This window comes from Symphalangus syndactylus, chromosome 5, assembly GCF_028878055.3.
Source record: "Symphalangus syndactylus isolate Jambi chromosome 5, NHGRI_mSymSyn1-v2.1_pri, whole genome shotgun sequence".
Taxonomy (NCBI): Eukaryota; Metazoa; Chordata; class Mammalia; order Primates; family Hylobatidae; genus Symphalangus; species Symphalangus syndactylus.
This window is the reverse complement of record NC_072427.2, coordinates 84,411,236-84,429,552: the sequence shown is the minus strand read 5'-3', so window position 1 is coordinate 84,429,552 and position 18,317 is coordinate 84,411,236. Positions and strand designations below refer to the sequence as shown.

General features: G+C 52.9%; 3 protein-coding genes across 22 annotated transcripts in view; 1 reads left to right on the top strand and 2 right to left on the bottom strand.

Moving 5' to 3' along the window:
- MCM3AP (minichromosome maintenance complex component 3 associated protein) overlaps window positions 1-281 on the bottom strand; it is a 51,271-nt gene extending 50,990 nt beyond the window's left edge. The window contains exon 1 of the mRNA XM_055280035.2: window positions 193-281. The gene's annotated coding sequence lies outside the window, so the exon portion shown is untranslated. The remainder of the gene's footprint in view (window positions 1-192) is intronic.
- Window positions 2-15,583, top strand: YBEY (ybeY metalloendoribonuclease). Of its 11 annotated transcripts, none has more exons than XM_055280061.2 (6): window positions 14-389; window positions 522-775; window positions 5,610-5,738; window positions 8,287-8,355; window positions 12,831-12,969; window positions 15,464-15,583. In XM_055280061.2, exons 2-6 carry the CDS (start codon window positions 566-568, stop codon window positions 15,532-15,534), a joined length of 618 nt encoding a protein of 205 aa, XP_055136036.1. In that variant the 5' UTR covers window positions 14-389; window positions 522-565; the 3' UTR covers window positions 15,535-15,583. The 11 variants fall into 11 exon arrangements, with proteins under 11 accessions (XP_055136037.1, XP_063496500.1, XP_055136038.1 ...); XM_063640428.1 differs by lacking the exon at window positions 15,464-15,583 and adding an exon at window positions 13,275-13,400; XM_055280062.2 differs by lacking the exons at window positions 12,831-12,969; window positions 15,464-15,583 and adding an exon at window positions 9,664-9,851 and having other exon boundaries at window positions 2-88.
- Window positions 15,055-18,317, bottom strand: part of C5H21orf58 (chromosome 5 C21orf58 homolog) — a 24,810-nt gene continuing 21,547 nt past the window's right edge. For 8 of the 10 annotated variants that reach the window (XM_063640423.1, XM_063640424.1, XM_055280056.2 and 5 more), the window contains 2 exons: window positions 16,405-16,496; window positions 15,055-16,083 (listed from right to left, as the gene is read on the bottom strand). In XM_063640423.1, the coding sequence (XP_063496493.1) occupies window positions 15,931-16,083; window positions 16,405-16,496 (245 nt within the window). In that variant the 3' untranslated portion in view covers window positions 15,055-15,930. The remainder of the gene's footprint in view (window positions 16,084-16,404; window positions 16,497-18,317) is intronic. The other 2 variants (XM_055280053.2, XM_055280054.2) reach the window with 2 other exon arrangements.

Here is an 18,317-nt window from a genome sequence, read left to right as displayed (position 1 = left end):
GTTCCGCTCTCGCCAACCCGCTCGGCGGCGGGGCTTCCGGTCGGGTGGGTCCGCCAGCTCTCTCGCCCTTTGCCGGGTCCCGACACCGGTACGTCCGGGCGGGTTTTTAGTCTCCCAAGCGAGAGCGTCGCATTCACCCCCGTGGGTCTGCGGGCGCCCCAGACCCCAGAGGACCCGGCCCCCAACGCTTACCCGTCCCCCGCTCCTGTCCGTCCCCCATTCCAGTCCCTCCCCGCGCCCCGCCGCGCCCCTCCCTGCGCCTCGCCTTGCGCGCACCGCCCACCCGCCCCGTTTCTCTGGGAACCGCTCCTTCCGCTCCGCCCGCCTGGAGTGCTGGCCTGATTCCGCGGCGTCTTTCCATAGCCCCTCGTTGTTGCATCCTCCTTGTGGTAAATGTAAATTCCCTTAAGATTTTCAATCAGTTCCACCAAATAAAGTGATTTGATTGCGTGTGCATGTGTATTTTTACAGACTGTATTACCACTTGTACTGATTGGTCTTCTCTTACACTTTAACCCCAGGTTCCGTTGCAAACATTTTTAAAGGGCTGGTTATTCTTCGTGAAATGAGTTTGGTGATTAGAAATCTGCAGCGAGTCATCCCCATCAGGAGAGCGCCACTTCGCAGTAAGATCGAGATTGTAAGGAGGATTTTAGGAGTGCAGAAATTTGACGTGGGGATCATCTGTGTTGACAACAAGAATATTCAGCACATTAATAGAATCTACAGAGATAGAAATGTCCCAACCGATGTGCTTTCTTTTCCATTTCATGAGGTAAAAAAAAAAAGTGTTCCTCTTCTTGTCTAGCCCACCTTCCCAGAGTAAATTTCCTGTCTTTTTTTTTTTTTTGAGACGGAGTCTTGCTCTGTCACCCAGGCTGGAGTGCAGTGGTGCGATCTCAGCTCACTGCAACCTCCCTGCCTGGTTCAAGTGATTGTTTTGCCTCAGCCTCCCCAGTAGGTGGGACTACAGATGCTGGCCACCACACCTGGCTAATTTTTTTTTTTTCCAGTATTTTTAGTAGAGACGGGGGTTTTAGCATGTTGGCCATGCTGCTCCTGAACTCCTGATCTCAGGTGATCTGCCTGCCTCGGCTTCCCAGAGTGTTGGGATTACTGGCGTGAGCCACACCGCCCGGCCTAAATTTCCCGTATTAATTATATTGTAGGCTAGGCTCCGTGGTGCCTATAAGTATATATGTTACAGACATAATTTTTAATTTTAATTTTGAAAATTTTCGAATATACACAAAAGTAGAGAGAGCAGTATATTCAGCCTGCACTGATCGATGCCCGTCACCCAGAGTCCACAATTACACTGGTAAGCCAGCAGGAAAAAGAAAGGTGACAGCTGAGCGCGATGGCTCATACCCATAATCCCAGCACTTTGGGAGCCGAGGCGGGTGGATCACCTGAGATCAGGAGTTCGAGATCATCCTGGCCAACATGGTGAAACCCTGCCTCTACTAAAAACACAAAAAATTAGCTGGGTGTGGTGGTGTGGGGGAGCACCTATCATCCTAGCTACCTGGGAGGCTGAGGCAGGAGAATCGCTTGAACCCCAGAGATGGAGGTTGCAGTGAGCCGAGATCACACCATTGCACTCCAGCCTGGGCAAGAAGAGCGAAACTCTGTCTCAGGAAAAAAAAAAAAGAAAAAGGTGACTAGCGTCCACCCCCTTCCCCTCCTAATGCTCTCAGTGAATTAGAAGAGACAAGCAAAGTGCTTCTGCAATATTTTTGCAATTTTAAGTGGGATTCATTAATGAATATGTACACACTGGAAAAATTAAAACAACACTGAAAATAAACAGACGGGTAAATATTTCCAACAAACTCGATGTAATAGCAGTCAGGTTATTATCTACATTCTGTATATGACTTCATTCAAGGCTTCCCACATTGTAGCAGCAGGAATTGGAGCAATCCTTTGGGAAAGCAACTTGGCAAATCTACTGCAAGAGCATTTCAAACACACGTATCCTTTAGTCCTGTAGTGACACACCCAAGACAATAAACCAAAAGACAGAATAGGCCGGGCGCAGTGGCTCACGCCTGTAATCCCAGCACTTTGGGAGGCCGAGGTGGGTGGATCACAATGTCAGGAGTTCAAGACCATCCTGGCCAACATGGTGAAACCCCGTCTCTACTAAAAATACAAAAAAAGTTAGCTGGGCGTGGTGTAATCTCAGCTACTCGGGAGGCTGAGGCAGGAAAATCTCTTGAACCAGGGAGTCGGAGGTTGCAGTGAGCTGAGATTGCACCACTGCACTCCAGCCTGGCAACAGAGCAAGACTCCGTCTCAAAAAGAAAAAAAAAAAAAAAAAGAAGAAGAAAATAAAATGCTGAATCATGTAAAAATGTATTAAAATGTTAATTTATTGGCTGGGCCTATAATCCCAGCACTTTGGGAAGCTAAGGTGGGAGGATCGCTTGAGCCCAGGAGTTCAAGACCAGTCTGGGCAACATAGTCAAACCTTGTTTCTACAAAAAATAAAAACAACAATTAGCCGGGCATGGTGGTGTGCAAACCTGTAGTCCCAGCTACTCAGGAGGCTGAGGTGAGGGGATCGCCTAAGCTCAAGAAACTGAGGCTGCAGTGAGCCAAGACTGCACCTCTGCACTCCGCCCTGGGCCGCAGAGTGACACGCTGTCTCAAAAAAAAAGTTACCGTTTTCTGTAATAGGAAAATAAAAGGAGCATCCTAAATATCCAGCCATAGGTGACTGGCTTAGTGTGAACAGTCCTTCACTAAGTGGACTGGTCTTTATAGTCTTTATGTGGAAAATGTGAGACTCTTCAGGACAAAATATCAAGTGGAAAGAACAGGAATATACAGTCGTGTCCATGTGATGATTTAACTCTGTAGAAGTTGTGGATCTGTGTGATTCTGCATTGGGAGGGATGAAAGAAATGAAAAGCCATTTGACAAGGTGATATTAACCTAAACAACAAACAGGCTTTTAAAGGAAAGGGTGTTTATTTGGGATAAAAGATGTTTATTTGGGATAGAGCATTGCAGTGAAAATACACATGCCACGTGCCATAGTAGACTGTGCATATTCAGGGAGGTAAAGGAAGGCAAAGTTTTTTTTTTTTTTTTTTTTTGAGACGGAGGCTTGCTCTGTCACCCAGGCTGGAGTGCAATGGCACAATCTCGGCTCACTGCAACCTCCACCTCTCAGGTCCAAGCGATTCTCCTCCTTCAGCCTCCCAAGTAGCTGGGATTACGGGCACCCACCACCACATCTGGCTGATTTTTTTTATTTTTTATTTTTAGTAAGGTCGGGGTTTCACCATGTTGGCCAAGCTGGTCTAGAACTCCTGACCTCAGGTGATCTACCCGCCTCTGCCTTCCAAAGTGCTGGGATTACAGGCGTGAGCCACTGAGCTCCGCCTGGCAAAGGTTTTTAAAGGAAAAAAATATAATTGTTTTGAGATAATGATCCTTGGTTACAAAGATCAATAACAAGGTTAATGTCCATCCAAGGTTAGACAGGCAGTTGCTAGGCAGATTATACTTGCAGAAGTTTCTGTGTGTGTGTAAGGTTGTCAGAGCCTTTGTGCAAGGTTGCAGTTTTTTTTTTTTTTTTTTTTTTTTAGACAAGGTTGCAGTTTTGTGTGTGTGTGTGTGTAAGGTTGTTGTAGCCTTTGTGCAAGGTTGCAGTTTTGTGTGTTTAAGGTTGTCAGAGCCTTTGCGCAAGATTGCAGTTTTGTGTGTGTGTGTGTGTGTAAGGTTGTTGTAGCCTTTGTGCAAGGTTGCAGTTTTGTGTGTGTGTTTAAGGTTGTCAGAGCCTTTGTGCAAGGTTGCAGTTTGTGTGTAAGGTTGTCAGAGTCTTTGCGCAAGGTTGCAGTTTTGTATGTGTAAGGTTGTCAGGGCCTTTGTGCAAGGTTGCAGTTTTGTGTGTGTGTGTAAGGTTGTCAGAGCCTTTGTGCAAGGTTGCAGTTTGTTTGTTTTTTTTTTTTTTTGAGACGGAGTCTCGCTCTGTCGCCCAGGCTGGAGTGCAGTGGCTCAATCTCGGCTCACTGCAAGCTCCGCCTCCCGGGTTCACGCCATTCTCCTGCCTCAGCCTCTCCGACTAGCTGGGACTACAGGCACCCGCCACCACGCCCGGCTAATTTTTTTTTTTGTATTTTTAGTAGAGACGGGGTTTCACCGTGGTCTCGATCTCCTGACCTCGTGATCCGCCCGCCTCGGCCTCCCAAAGTGCTGGGATTACAAGCGTGAGCCACCGCGCCCGGCCAAGGTTGCAGTTTTGTGTGTGTGTGTAAGGTTGTCAGAGCTTTTGTGCAAGGTTGCAGTTTTGTGTGTGTGTGTAAGGTTGTCAGAGCCTTTGTTGCAGTTTTTGCCATCTTTATTGACAGTTTTTGTTATCAGGCATGAAAGTATGAGAATCCTCTCTTCATAGCTTTCCCCAGCTCTATTTGTCAGGTTTTTTGGTTTGTTTGTATAACCCTGATGGCTCCATTTTTATTCTGACAACTTCCTTTTTTTTTTGAGACGGAGTCTTGCTCTGTCAGCCAGGCTGGAGTGCAATGGCGCAGTCTAGGGGCTCACTGCAACCTCCACCTCCCAGGTTCAAGCGATTCTCCTGCCTCAGCCTCCCGAGTAGCTGGGGTTACAGGCATGTGTCATCACACCTGGCTAATTTTTGTATTTTTAGTAGAGATGGGGTTTCACCATGTTGGTCAGGCTGGTGTCAAACCCCTGACCTCTTGATCTGCCCGCCTCGGCCTCCCAAAGTGCTGGGATTACAGGTGTGAGCCACCACGCCTGGCTATTCTGACAATTTTCACAATGGAAACAATTTAGGGCACTTGTGTACAGTTGGCTGGGCAACCCACCCAGCACAGGCCCAGCTGCTACCCTGGCCTTAGACATGCAGCTTAAGAGTGATTTGGGTGGCTGGTGCGGTGGCTCACACCTGTAATCCCAGCACTCTGGGAGGCCGAGGCAGGCAGATCACCTGAGGTCAGGAATTCGAGACCAGCCTGACCCATGTGATGAAACCCCATCTCTACTAAAAAATACAAAAACTAGGCCAGGTGCGGTGGCTTACGCCTGTAATCCCAGCACTTTGTGAGGCCAAGGCGGGTGGATCACCTGAGGTTGGGAGTTTGAGACCAGCCTGACCAACATGGAGAAACCCAGTCTCTACTAAAAATACAAAATTAGCCGGACGTGGTGGTGCATGCCTGTAGTCCCAGCTACTTGGGAGGCTGAGGCAGGAGAATCACTTGAACCTGGGAGGCGGACACTCCAGCCTTGGCAACAAGAGCGAAACTCTGTCTCAAAAAAAAAAAAAAAAGAAAGAAATACAAAAATTAGCTGGGCACGGTGGCATGCACCTGTAATCCCAGCTACTCAGGAGGCTGAGACAGGGGAATTGCTTGAACCCGGGAGGCAGAGGTTGCAGTGAGCCGAGATCGTGCCATTCCACTGCAGCCTGGGCAACAAGAGTGAAACTCCGTCTCAAAAAAAAAAAAAAAAAACTGATTTGGTCAGAGATCAAGTGCTTATTTGCCTTGGGAATAACCAGGATGAAACCTGTCAACCTGTGGTTGGGTTACGATTCCTGTTCTCTAAGTCTGCATTTCCTCATTTTTTAGCATCTGAAAGCAGGTGAATTTCCCCAGCCTGATTTTGCAGATGACTACAATTTGGGAGACATTTTCCTAGGAGTGGAGTATATCTTCCATCAGTGTAAAGAAAATGAAGATTACAATGACGTCCTGACGGTAAGCGGGGATGCTGAAATCATACAACTCGGCTCAGGGAACATGGGCCTTGCAAAGGGGTCAAGATCACAACCCTGCATCCATGTGTGAACGTGGGTACCGTAAGGGCTACTGGGGGAAGAACCTGTAAGCAGGGTGTGAGGAGCACCCAGGCTGGGTAGGGACTGCATGCCTCATGCCACAGTTGAAGGAGGGAGAGAACATGCTGTGAAAACACAGAAGCTCCCAGAGAAGCCTTCTCAGCTTTTATCTCTGGAGTAGAGCAGACTGTTGAGCTAACACAGACCTGCTGGATCAGCTTCTTTCTGAGCTGCCAGAAGTACAGAGGTTGGAGCCTCCACCACCTTCCAATCTGTTTCTCCTCAGTGTAATCCGCCAATGGGTTCTTCCTGCCCACTGCACAGACAAAACCAATTCACTGCGACTGTGGTATTGCAGTAGAGAAAGAGTTTAACACAGAGCTAGCCAAGCAGAAAGACTGGAGTTATTATTCAAATCAATCTCCCAGAGAACTCAGAGACTAGGGTTTTTATGGGCAATTTGGCAGGCAGGGACTAGGGAATGCATGCTGCTGATTGGTTGCAGATGGACTATAGGGTGTAAATGATATTTGTCCCCTGAGTCCACCTCTGGGTGGAGCCACAGGATCAGCTGAGTAACGAGTCTCAGGTCCAGGTGGAGTCTGTAGGTTGCCAGAACTCAAAAGTCTGAAAAACATCCCACAAGACTGTTCTTAGGTTCTACTGTTGATGTTATCTTATTGGGGAGCAGTTGGGGCAGTCACAAATCTCATGACCTCTGGCTGCATGAGTCCTGAGCAGCAAGGAATTACAGCAAGGCAAGCTGGGGAAGAAGCAAGGCCTGCTGGCTGGTTCTCCTCAGGACACCTACATCTGAGCAGAATTCAGGCCCCTTCCATCATCCTAATCTTGTGGCCCTTCACAAGCTTTACAGAGGGGGTTTCGGTCCTGAGCAAGGAGGGGATTCGTTTTAGGGAGGGATGATTACTATTCTTGATTTAAAGTTAAACTCTAGATTAAATTCCTCCCGTGGTTAGCCTGACCTGTGCCCAGGACTGAGTGGAGTCAGCCATGCCGGACTTCTCTCACTGTCATCATCTTTGCACAGGTGGTTTCAGCAGCTTGATGCCAAAAAAAAAAAAAGGAAAAGTATTCTGAAAAGCCATGTATGAGTGAATCACACTTAACTTGGCCTCCTTTGGCTGAGCAGCCATGCCCTGAATCGTCCTTGTGGACCCAAGTGCATCCGTGTGGCTTGAGGCAGAGCTTCCCAGCCAGACCCAGTGTGAAAGGGTGGGACGGCCACACAGGAACCTGGGCCCCAACTGCTCCCTCCAGACCTGGGTGGGACTTGCCCACCATGCACACCCTGCTGGGGAAGAGGGAGTTTCTGAGAGTGACAGGAAGTGGCCCAGCCTGAGATTCGGCCCTGGGATCTCTGTGGCCAGCAGCTGTTGAGGGGATGTGGACATCTGCTTCCATTTTCCCCAGACCTCCTAAGATTCTGTTCCCTGGTCTGCCCCTGGCATTTCTTCCTCGGGCCGAGAGCCCTCTCCGTGGGGCTCCCTATTACCCTGAGGGGAGGACCAGCCCACCACCCCAGGACCCCATCCTCATAGCCACAGGCCAGGCCAGCTCTGCTCAGGGCTGGCTCTCAGTTGCACTCTCCATCTACCCCGCCTTGTCCTCCGTGTCTCCAGGCACCTCACGCCAGCCCCAAGGATACCCACCTCCCAGACCTCCCTCCTCCCTCCCCCCAAACCCCAGGGGAGTGTTACCCCTATGGCCCCTGTGGCTCCATAAACCCCCTTGGTGCTGTGCCTGCTCAGGGTCCACAGGCCCTCCCTCCTCTTCCTCCTCCTCCTCCTCTTCCCTCAGCTCTGAGCTCCATCTGGACGCCCCTCCCCTGTGGGCTTTAATCCAGCCCTGTCTCCAGGGAGACATGGCGACTGTGGGTCTTCCTGACTCACCAGCAGCTGCACCTCCCTCTGCCTCTGCCTTCATACCTCTCCTCCACTCCCTGTGCTGCCTGTGCACCAAAGCTCTACCCAGAGTGTTCAGTAAAATCAGGGGCCACTGGAGGCCCCATCCTCTGACTGGGGGTTGGGCCTGGGGTGTGGGCTGTGCCCTTGCCTCGTCCTTCTTAGGGCAGGGAGGCCACCCCTGGCCGGTGCCCCACTGCACCCCCACCCCGTGGCACCCACCCCTCCTCACTTCTACATAATCCACCCCCCCTTGCCCATTGCTCCTGCAGCTGGACAGTTCCATCCTGGGGGCCCCTCCCCAGCACAGTGCTGGTCCAGACAGCAATCCACATTGACTAAAGAGTCTGAAAGGGGCTTGCTTGCTTTCCATTTTAGATGGAAGGGAACTGAAGCTGAGTTCCTGTAATTCCTGCCCAGGGGTCTCATAGCAACCCTGGGGTCCTGCAGCCACATACCAAGAGCAGCCTGTGGCCCTGGGGTGTCCCTGAAGGGGCAGGTTCCTGTGGGGTCATCCTCTGAGCCGGTTTAAAATTATTCTGACAGGTGACGGCCACCCACGGACTCTGTCACTTGCTGGGCTTCACACACAGCTCGGAGGCAGAGTGGCAGCAGGTAAGGGGCCCATCCATCCCGCTACCGAAGGGGTGCGTGGGGGAAGGAGGCTCCCCCAGGCCCCTGCCAGCCCCCACCCTCCATCCTGACTGCCCCCACAGGAACTGGACCTCAGACCTGCCCTTGTAAAAATGACACAGATGTTTGCTTTCAACATCCGGCTCCCCAGATACTTACAGCTGAATGTGTTCACTAAGGAAAGCGGTCTGAGTGCAGAGGCCGAGAGCCACAGCTGACACTAGCAAGTGGCGCTTGGTCAGAAAGGTCCAATCAGCTAGAGACTAGGCCAGACCCAGGGCGGAGGCGGGAGCTCTGCCTGAAGTGAGTTCCGGGTTGGTTTCCTCCAGACCCACCCGCTCCCTCTGTGGAGGCCCACGTGAGCAGTGGTCCACGTAGTTAACACGCACACAATCCTGTGTTGGCGAGCACACTGCTTCTCTGAGTCATGAAAAACCTTTTTCATTAAAGAAATAAAAAGTTTGGCCGGGCGCAGTGGCTCACGCCTGTAATCCCAGCACTTTGGGAGGCCGAGGTGGGCGGATCAACTGAGGTTGGGAGTTCGCCACCAGCCTGACCAACATGGAGAAACCCTGTCTCTACTAAAAATACAAAATTAGCTGGGCCTGGTGGTGCATGCCCTGTAATCCCAGTTACTCAGCAGGCTGAGGCAGGAGAATCGCTTGAACCCAGGAGGCGGAGGTTGTGGTTAGCCGAGAGATCGCGTCATTGCACTCCAGCCTGGGCAACAAGAGTGAAAGTCCGTCTCAAAAAGAAAAAAAGTTGGCCAGGCGCAGTGGCTCACGCCTGTAATCCCAGCACTTTGGGAGGCCGAGGACGGTGGATCACTTGAGGTCAGGAGTTCAAGATCAGTCTGGCCAACATGGTGAAACCCCGTCTCTACTAAAAATACAAAAATTAGCCGGGCGTGGTGGTGGGAGCCTGTAATCCCAGCTACAAGGGAGGCTGAGGCAGGAGAATGGCTTGAACCCAGGAGGCGGAGGTTGCAGTGAGCCCTCCTCCCCTCCCCCTCCCGTGCCCCCCTCCCCCCTCCCGTGCCCCCCTCCCTTTCTCCCCTTCCCCTGCCGAGGCCCCCTTATTCTCCCAGCCTGTGGCGGTTCCTGCACTCGCTGAGCTCAGGTTCTGGTGAAGGTGCCAGGAGCCGGATCCCGCCCTTTGGCCTGAGCTAGAGCCGCGCGGGCGGCCGGGTTCCCCCAAACCCTGTGGGAGGGGCGTCCCGAGGAGGCGACCCCTGAGAGTGGGGCGCGGACCCCTTCCCTGGGGAGGACCAGCGCGCTTCCTTCCTTCCAGATGTTCCAGAAGGAGAAGGCGGTGCTGGACGAGCTGGGCCGACGCACGGGGACCTGGCTGCAGCCCCTGACCTGGGGCCTCTTCGGAGGGAGCTGAGGGCCGCGTTCCTTCTGAAAGCGGGACCGGGGAGGGGTGGAGGCTGCGGGGAGCGGGGGTTGCACACAAATAAATAACGAATGAATGTACGAGGGGAACCTCTTCTCATTTCCTTCACGGCACATCGGGTATTTTTCATTATTGTAAATAAAACGGTTCCGAGCCGTGGCATCGAGAGGGCGTCTGGAGTTCAGGGAACGCGTGGCCCCCGCCCGGGAGCACCGCGCAGCGCTCGCCTCTCGCCCTGCAAGGGGGTCGCTGCCCCGAGCCTGCGCCCTTCCCGGGGGTCCCTGCCTGGAGCCTGCGCCCCCGTAGAGAAAGGGGCTCGAGGGGCTTGGGTGCCGCAGCCCGTCCTACCGTAGAAAAGGCTTGCGTCAGTATTTCCTGCTTTATCTCCTTATTCGAGTAAACCCTGAAGTTTCAGCGCCAGTGCACGCGTCTTCATCAGGGCAGCGCATCGCGAAGGCGCTGGTTCCCGGAGCCTCCGGGCCACGGACACTGCTCTAGCCAGGGCCACGGCAAGGCCTCCGAGCAGCACCTCAGAGACCTTCGTGAGCCCTAAAACCTGGGGCTACTACAATTCTGATCATCTGTTTGTCCTATGAAATGATTTAGGGACATGAAAATGTCTTCCCACTGGACTTGCGTCCTGTCTTAGCCTGGACTTGTCCCCTTGGGAACACGGGCCAGGCCCGTCTGTTCCTGAAGTCGCTGCACCACCGCGCCCTTCGATGGAGAGCGTTCTGTTTACTGTGAAACATAGCTTAATGTCGAAAAAGTACTCGTGAAAATAGAAAATGGAGTCAGCTTTAATCCAAGCTTTTTTTTTTTTCTTTGAGACAGAGTCTCACTCTGTCGCCCAGGCTGGAGTGCAGTGGTGCGATCTCGGCTCACTGCAAGCTCCGCCTCTCGGGTTCACGCCATTCTCCTGCCTCAGCCTCCCGAGTAGCTGGGACTACAGGCGCCCGCCACCACGCCCGGCTAATTTCTTGTATTTTTAGTAGAGACGGGGTTTCACCATGTTAGCCAGGATGGTCTCGATCTCCTGACCTCGTGATCCGCCCGCCTCCGCCTCCCAAAGTGCTGGGATTACAGGCGTGAGCCACCGCGCCCGGCCAATCCAAGCTTTTAACAAGAGTACACAGTCGGGAATCACATTCAAGAGCCCTTAAAAGAGACTGAGGGGCCTGGAGACCTGCCAGCCGTGGGTGGGATTTTGGAGGTTCTTGTTTGCTGTTAGAACCAAGCCCCAGGAGCCTCTGTTCACATCCTGGGGCGCTCAGGGCTTCTTGGGAATTCCTGGGGGCTGAGGACGTGGGGATCTGGCTTTACTGGGTAGTGCCCAGAAACTACTGCAGGGCTGGGCCACTAGTGCCCCCAGCCAGTGACCCTGGGGCCCAGACCCAGCCTGGGTGGTCCCAGCCCTCTCTTGGACAGGGTCTGTGATGTGCACTGGGGCTGCCCTGTGTCCCCACCATCAGTGAGTCTCTGTCTTCATCTTTTTTTTTTTTTGAGACGTAGTCTCGCTCTGTGGCCCAGGCTGGAGTGCAGTGGCATGATTTCGGCTGACTGCAACCTCCGCCTCCCGGGTTCAAGCCATTCTCCTGTCTCAGCCTCCCGAGTAGCTGGGACTACAGGCGTGTACCACCATGCCCAGCTAATTTTTATTATTTTTATTTTTTTTTATTTTTAGCAGAGACAGGGTTTCACCATGTTGGCCAGGATGGTCTCCATCTCCTGACCTCAGGATCCACCGGCCTTAGCCTCCAAAGTGCTGGGATTACAGGCATGAGCCACTGCGCCCAGCCTCTCTCTTCATCCCCTCTGCTGTAAGGGACTGCTTGTGTCTTCTACCCTTTATATTGGTTTTTCCTTTTTTTGATTTGGAGGTATTATTGGTTGGAAGTATTTATATGTATTATTGAACATGACCCTGTTCTGTTTTTTTTGTTTTGTTTTATTTTGGAGACAGTCTCGCTTTGTTGCCCAGGCTGGAGTGCAGTGGCATGATTTCGGCTGACTGCAACTTCTGCCTCCCAGGTTCACGCTGTTCTCCTGCCTCAGCCTCCCTAGTAGCTGGGACTACAGGCACCCGCCACCATGTCTGGCTAATTTTTTGTATTTTTAGTAGAAACGGGGTTTCACCATGTTAGCCAGGATGGTCTCCATCTCCTGACCTCGTGATCCGCCCACCTTGGCCTCCCAAAGTGCTGGGATTATAGATGTGAGCCACCATGCCCGGGCCGTTTTGTTTTTTTGAGGTAGAGTCTCGCTCTGTTGCCTAGGCTGGAGTGCAGTGGTGCAATCTCGGCTCACTGTAACCTCCGTTTCCTGGGCTCAAGCCATTCTCCTGCCTCAGCCTCCCGAGCAGCTGGGACTACAAGTGCGCACCACTCTACGCCCAGCTAATTTTTGTTTTTGTAGAGACAGGGTTTCGCTGTGTTGACCAGGCTGTGCTTGAACTCCTGACCTTAAGTAATCTGCCCGCCTCAGCCTCCCAAAGTGCTGGGATCACAGGTGTGAGCCACCACACCGCGCCCAGCCCATTCCTGTATTTCTTTTTTTTTTTTGGAGTGATTCTCCTGCCTCAGCCTCCCAGGTAGCTTGTACTACAGGTGTGTGCTACCACACCTGGCTAATTTTTGTATATTTTAGTAGAGACAGGGTTTCACCATGTTGGCCAGGCAGGTCTCAAATTCCTGACCTCAAGTGATTGATCCACCTAGGGCTCCCAAAGTGCTGACATTATAGGTGTGAGCCACTGTACCTGGCCCCAACCCTTTCTTTCTTTAGGAAATGTGAGCAAATGCCCTTCTGACCTGAATCTGAGGAAGAGCTGCCCATGGCCCAGGCAGCAGCAGCATCACCTGTTGCCCGTGCAGGGTAGTGTCCTGCTCTAGGAACCTGGTAGTTAGGAGGGGGGGCTCACGGGTCACCGCTGCCCAGCCTGTCCCCAGCCACACTGCCCTGATTCTGGACCCTCTTGCAAGCCAGAGTGTCGTCAGAGCAGGTCTGTCCTCATCCTTCTGCTCCCGGAGTCACCTGGCCCTTCACGTTCTGTGTGGTTCCAGATTCAGCTCCTCACGTGCCAGGAAGAATGTGGAATCTTGACTGGAGTTGCATTAAATCTGCAGATCTGCCAACCCCGTGGAGGCTCAGACCCATGCGTATGTGCTGCCGTGGTCCCTGGGTCATCTTCAACCTCTCTCAGTGAGTGTCACCCACCTTATCAGGTGTACAGGTGTGCACAATGTACCCTGAGCCCCCACCTACCACCCCCCCTGCTCTCCTGACCACAGGCAAGGAGGTGTGGCCATGAGAAGCCCCCACTCCGAACTACCAGGTACCAGGCACCCAGACCCCAAAACCCCTGCCAAGCAGCCCAACCCCACTTTCAGGGCCTGCTCTGAGCTCTTCAGCCTACCCACGGGGACCAAGGTGGACCAAGGGGGACTGTGTATGGGGTGAGCTCATCCCCTGCCCCACCCTCGGGTGTGACCCCACCCCTCCTGCAGGCCAGTCAAGGCTAAGTCAGCCCAGCTGTGCCCTAACCAGACACTCTGGATGCCAGAGCCTTTCATCCCCGTGAACCCAGCAAGACCAGGCCATCCAAAGACCACCACTTCCTGTGACATTTCTTCCCTCTGTTGTACGAAATATTCTGTTGAGAAATATTTAATAGGCCGGGCGCAGTGGTGCACGCCTGTAATCCCAGCACTTTGGGAGGCCGAGGCAGGTGGATCACGAGGTCAGGAAATCGAGACCATCCTGGCTAACATGGTGAAACCCCGTCTCTACAAAAAATGCAAAAAATTAGCCGGGCGTGGTGGCGGGCACCTGTAGTCCCAGCTACTCGGGAGGCTGAGGCAGGAGAATGCTATGAACCTGGGAGGCAGAGCTCGCAGTGCGCCGAGATCGCGCCACTGCACTCCAGCCTGGGCGACAAGAGCAAAACTCTGTCTCAAAAAAAAAAAAACTGGCCGGACGCGGTGGCTCACGCTTGTAATCCCAGCACTTTGGGAGGCCAAGGCGGGCAGATCACGAGGTCAGGAGATGGAGACCACGGTGAAACCCCGTCTCTACCAAAAATACAAAAAAATTAGCCGGGCGTGGTGGCGGGCACCTGTAGTCCCAGCTGCTCGGAGAGGCTGAGGCAGAAGAATGGCGTGAACCCGGGAGGCGGAGCTTGCAGTGAGCCGAGATTGCGCCACTGCACTCCAGCCTGGGCAACAGAGCGAGACTCCATCTCAAAAAAAAAAAAAAAAACTGTAATAGAAGGAGAGAGAAATGCCATGCTAGAAAGTCACCGTGAAAAGAGGAAATGGAGTCAGAGCTTTAGTTTGAGCTTTTAACGAGAGCACAGAGTCTCTGGAATCACCTTCAAGAGGCACGAAAAGATGGTTCTGAGAGAAGTGAGTGTTACTGCCAGTAGCTGCACTGGGCCCTTCGGTGTTCACACCTGTCCATCCATGTGAGCACCACATGGCTCTCCCTGGGGAGCTCTGAGGCCAGGTCAGCCAGAGCAGAGGCCCCTGCAGCTCAGTGGCAACTGTCTGGTCATCCTGTCTCCTACCTGCAAATTTTCAAGGATGGAAGCACTGGGACAGGGTTCCTCCTCGTGCAGAACTTCAGGAATGAAAGAATCTGTCCTAATAGGGGGTGAATGAAAGTTTATGTATACTACTTAAAAATATTTAAATAACGTTAAAAGAGCAAAGAAACATAATTGCACCAAAAAAAAAGTAACGAAAAGAAATAGTCAAGGTAGGCCGGGCGCGGTGGCTCAAGCCTGTAATCCCAGCACTATGGGAGGCCCAGGTGGGTGGATCACAAGGTCAGGAGATCGAGACCATCCTGGCTAACACGGTGAAACCCCGTCTCTACTAAAAAATACAAAAAAAAATTAGCTGGGCGTGTTGGTGGGCGCCTGTGGTCCCAGCTACTCGGGAGGCTGAGGCAGGAGAATGGCGTGAACCCAGGAGGTGGAGGTTGCGGTGAGCCGAGATCGCGCCACCGCACTCCAGCCTGGGGGACAGAGAAAGACTCCGTCTCAAAAAAAAAAAAAAAAAAAAAAAAAGAAATAGTCAAGGTAGCCATCCACCTGGTAAGAAACCCCATAGCACAGAAGGAAACTGAACTGAGGAGAGTGAGCTGCCCTTCCACTGCCCAGCACTCACCTTTGCTTTACAGGATGCAAACCAGCATGTAGAGATTTCTGCATTCATAGCGTCGGCACTCTCCCTTTTTTGTTTGTTTTTTTTTTTTTAACTCAAAAGGGATCACGTCATACACAGCTTGCTTCTTTCACTTTTTTATTTTTTGAGACAGGGGCCTGCTCTGTGGTCCAGGCTATAGTGCAGTGGTTCCATCACAGCTCACTGCAGCTTCTAACTCCTGGGCTCAAGCAATCCTCCCACCTCAGCCCCCAGAGCTGCTGAGATCACCGGCGCATATCACCACACCTGGCTAGTTTTTTTAATTTATTTTTTGTAGAGATGGGGTCTTGCTATATAACCCAGGCTGGTCTCGAATTCCTGAGCTCAAGTGATCCTCCTGCCTCAGCCTCTTAAAGTGCTGGGATCACAGGCATGAGCCATGCACCCCTACTTCTTTAGTGGGAGTCTGTTCCACAGCTGTGGCAAACAGGTGTCCCTAATTATTAAATTCGACTTTGTATTTTTTTGTGTGGTATTTTCCCCATCAGGATGTTCACACTTCCATGTGGCTAAAGCTATTGATTTTTCTATTCTGGCTCCTGAGCTGAGATTTTCTTAAACTCTTTCTGGATGAAATCTTTACTTCAGGATCGTCAGGCTGGTGGCGTCCACGGCCTCAACTTTCCCTCCGTGATGGAAGAGGGGGACCTGAGGCTCCCAGGTGGGCTGGCGCCGCCCTACAGGAAAGCAGGGGTCCCTGGGAGGGGCTGCTGCCCGTGGGGTTCACAGGCCCCTCACTGCAGGGGCCCAGAGCAAGGGATGCCCCCTGGAATGGCCCCGTGGCCGGAAAGCGAGCCTGCCCAGCTTCCCCAGGAGGGCCTGCAATCCACACTCGCGTAGCCACTCCGGGTGGCGGTAGGGTCTCTCCCTGCTCCTTTCCATGGTCCCCACAGCCCACAGCCCTGAGGAAGCCTGGGGTGGAGGGTGCCCTGGCCAGGGTCTCTGTGACTCACACTCAGGGTGGGCCGGGCATCCACAGGCTGGGGGCGGGCTGGAGGACAGTGTCGGCCCCAGGTGGCCACACAGCATGGTGGTGATGGTGGTGGTGCACGGCAGGCAGCCTTGGCCTGGCAGCTCGTGGGACCCCCGGGGGCACATGTGACGGGTCCTGCCACAGACGCATCTGCCGCTCAAGATGCGGCCCAGGCTGCTCCCCACCTCCACTCCTGCCCTGTTCCTAACTGGGGCTGGGTCCCATGTGATAGGCAGGATGGCGGGGTCTCCCAGAGGAGGCTCCTCCCCCGCCCCAAATTGTGCAACCCATTCCTCATCTGGGCTGGGACTTGATGGGGATGGAGTCTTCACAGCCAGACTGCAGACCTGAGCCAGGAATGCCCTTTCAGAGCTACACAGATGCAGAAATTTCCAGAGGAAAAACCACCCGGGCCCCGTTTCCTTGGCCTCAGGGTCTGCTCAGGGCTGAGCCTACCTGCAGGGCTGGGGGCAGGGCCTTGAGCATCCAGTTCTGCAGGACCAACTGGTGCACCTGTGCGTTCTGCAGCAGCAGCAGCTCCACCATGTCTGCAGGGGAGACGCAGGGGGACCCTGAATAAAGTTTCCATTTCTCGTATTTGTTAAAGTGTTAGAGCGTGTTATAGGACCAGAGAACACATGTGTCTGCACACTGTGCAGGTCCCCGGGGTGTGCCCTGAGTCTGTCTGTATACGGTGCGGCTCCCCGGGGCGTGCCCTGAGTCTGTCTGTACACGGTGAGGCTCCCCGGGGCGTGCCCTGAGTCTGTCTGTACACGGTGAGGCTCCCCGGGGCAGGCCCTGAGTCTGTCTGTACACGGTGCAGGTCCCTGGGGCGTGCCCTGAGTCTGTCTGTACACGGTGCGGCTCCCCAGGGCGTGCCCTGAGTCTGTCTGTACACGGTGCGGGTCCCCGGGGCGTGCCCTGAGTCTCTACTAAAAATACAAAAATTAGCCAGGTGTGGTGGCTCAAGCCTGTAATCCCAGCTCCTTGGGAGGCTGAGGCAGGAGAATCGCTTGAACTCATGAGGCAGAGGTTGTGGTGAGCCAAGATTGCGCCACTATACTCCAGCCTGGGCAACCAGAGCGAAACTCTGTCTCAAGAAAAAAAAAAAAAATTAAAACATCTAAGCCAGTTGTAGTGGCGCACGCCTGTAGTCCAGCTACTCAGGAGGCTGAGGCAGGAGGGTCGCTTGAGCCCAGGAGTTCGAGGCTGCAGTGAGCCGAGATCATGCCCCTGCACTCCAGCCTGGGTGACAGAGCGAGATACTATCTCCCCAAAAAATAAATAATAAAACATCTGTTCATCTACAGACACCATGAAGAGAATGAAAAGGCCACCACAAAAAGGATGGAACACTCAAAATGCACATATCAAAAAAGGACTCATTACAGAAATTATAAAGAATCCCTAGAAACCAGTAAGGGAGGCAGACAACCTGAAAGAAAAACGGGCCAATTACTTAAATGGACACTTCACAAAAAAGGATATTCAAGTAGCCAATAAGGCCAGGCACGGTGGCTCGTGCCTGTGATGCCCGCACTTTGGGAGACCGAGACGGGAGAAGTCCTTGAGACCAGGAGCTGACACCAGTCTAGCAAGACCTCATCTCTACACAAATTATTTTTTATTTTTTATTTTTTATTTATTTATTTTTTTATTTTTTTTTGAGACGGAGTCTCGCTCTGTCGCCCAGGCTGGAGTGCAGTGGTGCGATCTCGGCTCACTGCAAGCTCCGCCTCCCGGGTTCACGCCATTCTCCTGCCTCAGCCTCCCGAGTAGCTGGGACTACAGGTGCCCACCACTACGCCTGGCTAATTTTTTGTATTTTTTGTAGAGATGGGGTTTCACCGTGTTAGCCAGGATGGTCTCGATCTCCTGACCTTGTGATCCGCCCGCCTCGGCCTCCCAAAGTGCTGGGATTACAAGCATGAGCCACCGCGCCCAGCCTTTTAATTTATTTATTATTATTATTTTTTTGAGACGGAGTCTTGCTCTGTCTCCCAGGCTGGAGTGCAGTGGTGCGATCTCAGCTCACTGCAAGCTCCACCTCCCGGGTTCACGCCATTCTCCTGCCTCAGCCTCCTGAGTAGCTGGGACTACAGGCGCCCACCACTACGCCCGGCTAATTTTTTGTATTTTTTGTAGAGATGGGGTTTCACCTTGTTAGCCAGGATGGTCTCAATCTCCTGACCTCGTGATCCGCCTGCCTCGGCCTCCCAAAGTGCTGGTTTTTTTTTTTTTTTTGAGACGGAGTCTCACTCTGTCGCCCAGGCTGGAGTGCGGTGGTGCAATCTTGGCTCACTACAAGTTCCGCCTCCCAGGTTCACGCCATTCTCCCACCTCAGCCTCCTGAGTAGCTGGGACTACAA

Bases quoted from the DNA above. Each gene is read 5' to 3' on its own strand.
- YBEY (XM_063640428.1), top strand. From the start codon at position 566: ATGAGTTTGGTGATTAGAAATCTGCAGCGAGTCATCCCCATCAGGAGA. The intron at 8,356-12,830 runs GTAAGGGGCCCA...GTGTGGTTCCAG, and splicing joins CGGAGGCAGAGTGGCAGCAG to ATTCAGCTCCTCACGTGCCA. The intron at 12,970-13,274 runs GTGAGTGTCACC...CCCCTCCTGCAG, and splicing joins GTCATCTTCAACCTCTCTCA to GCCAGTCAAGGCTAAGTCAG.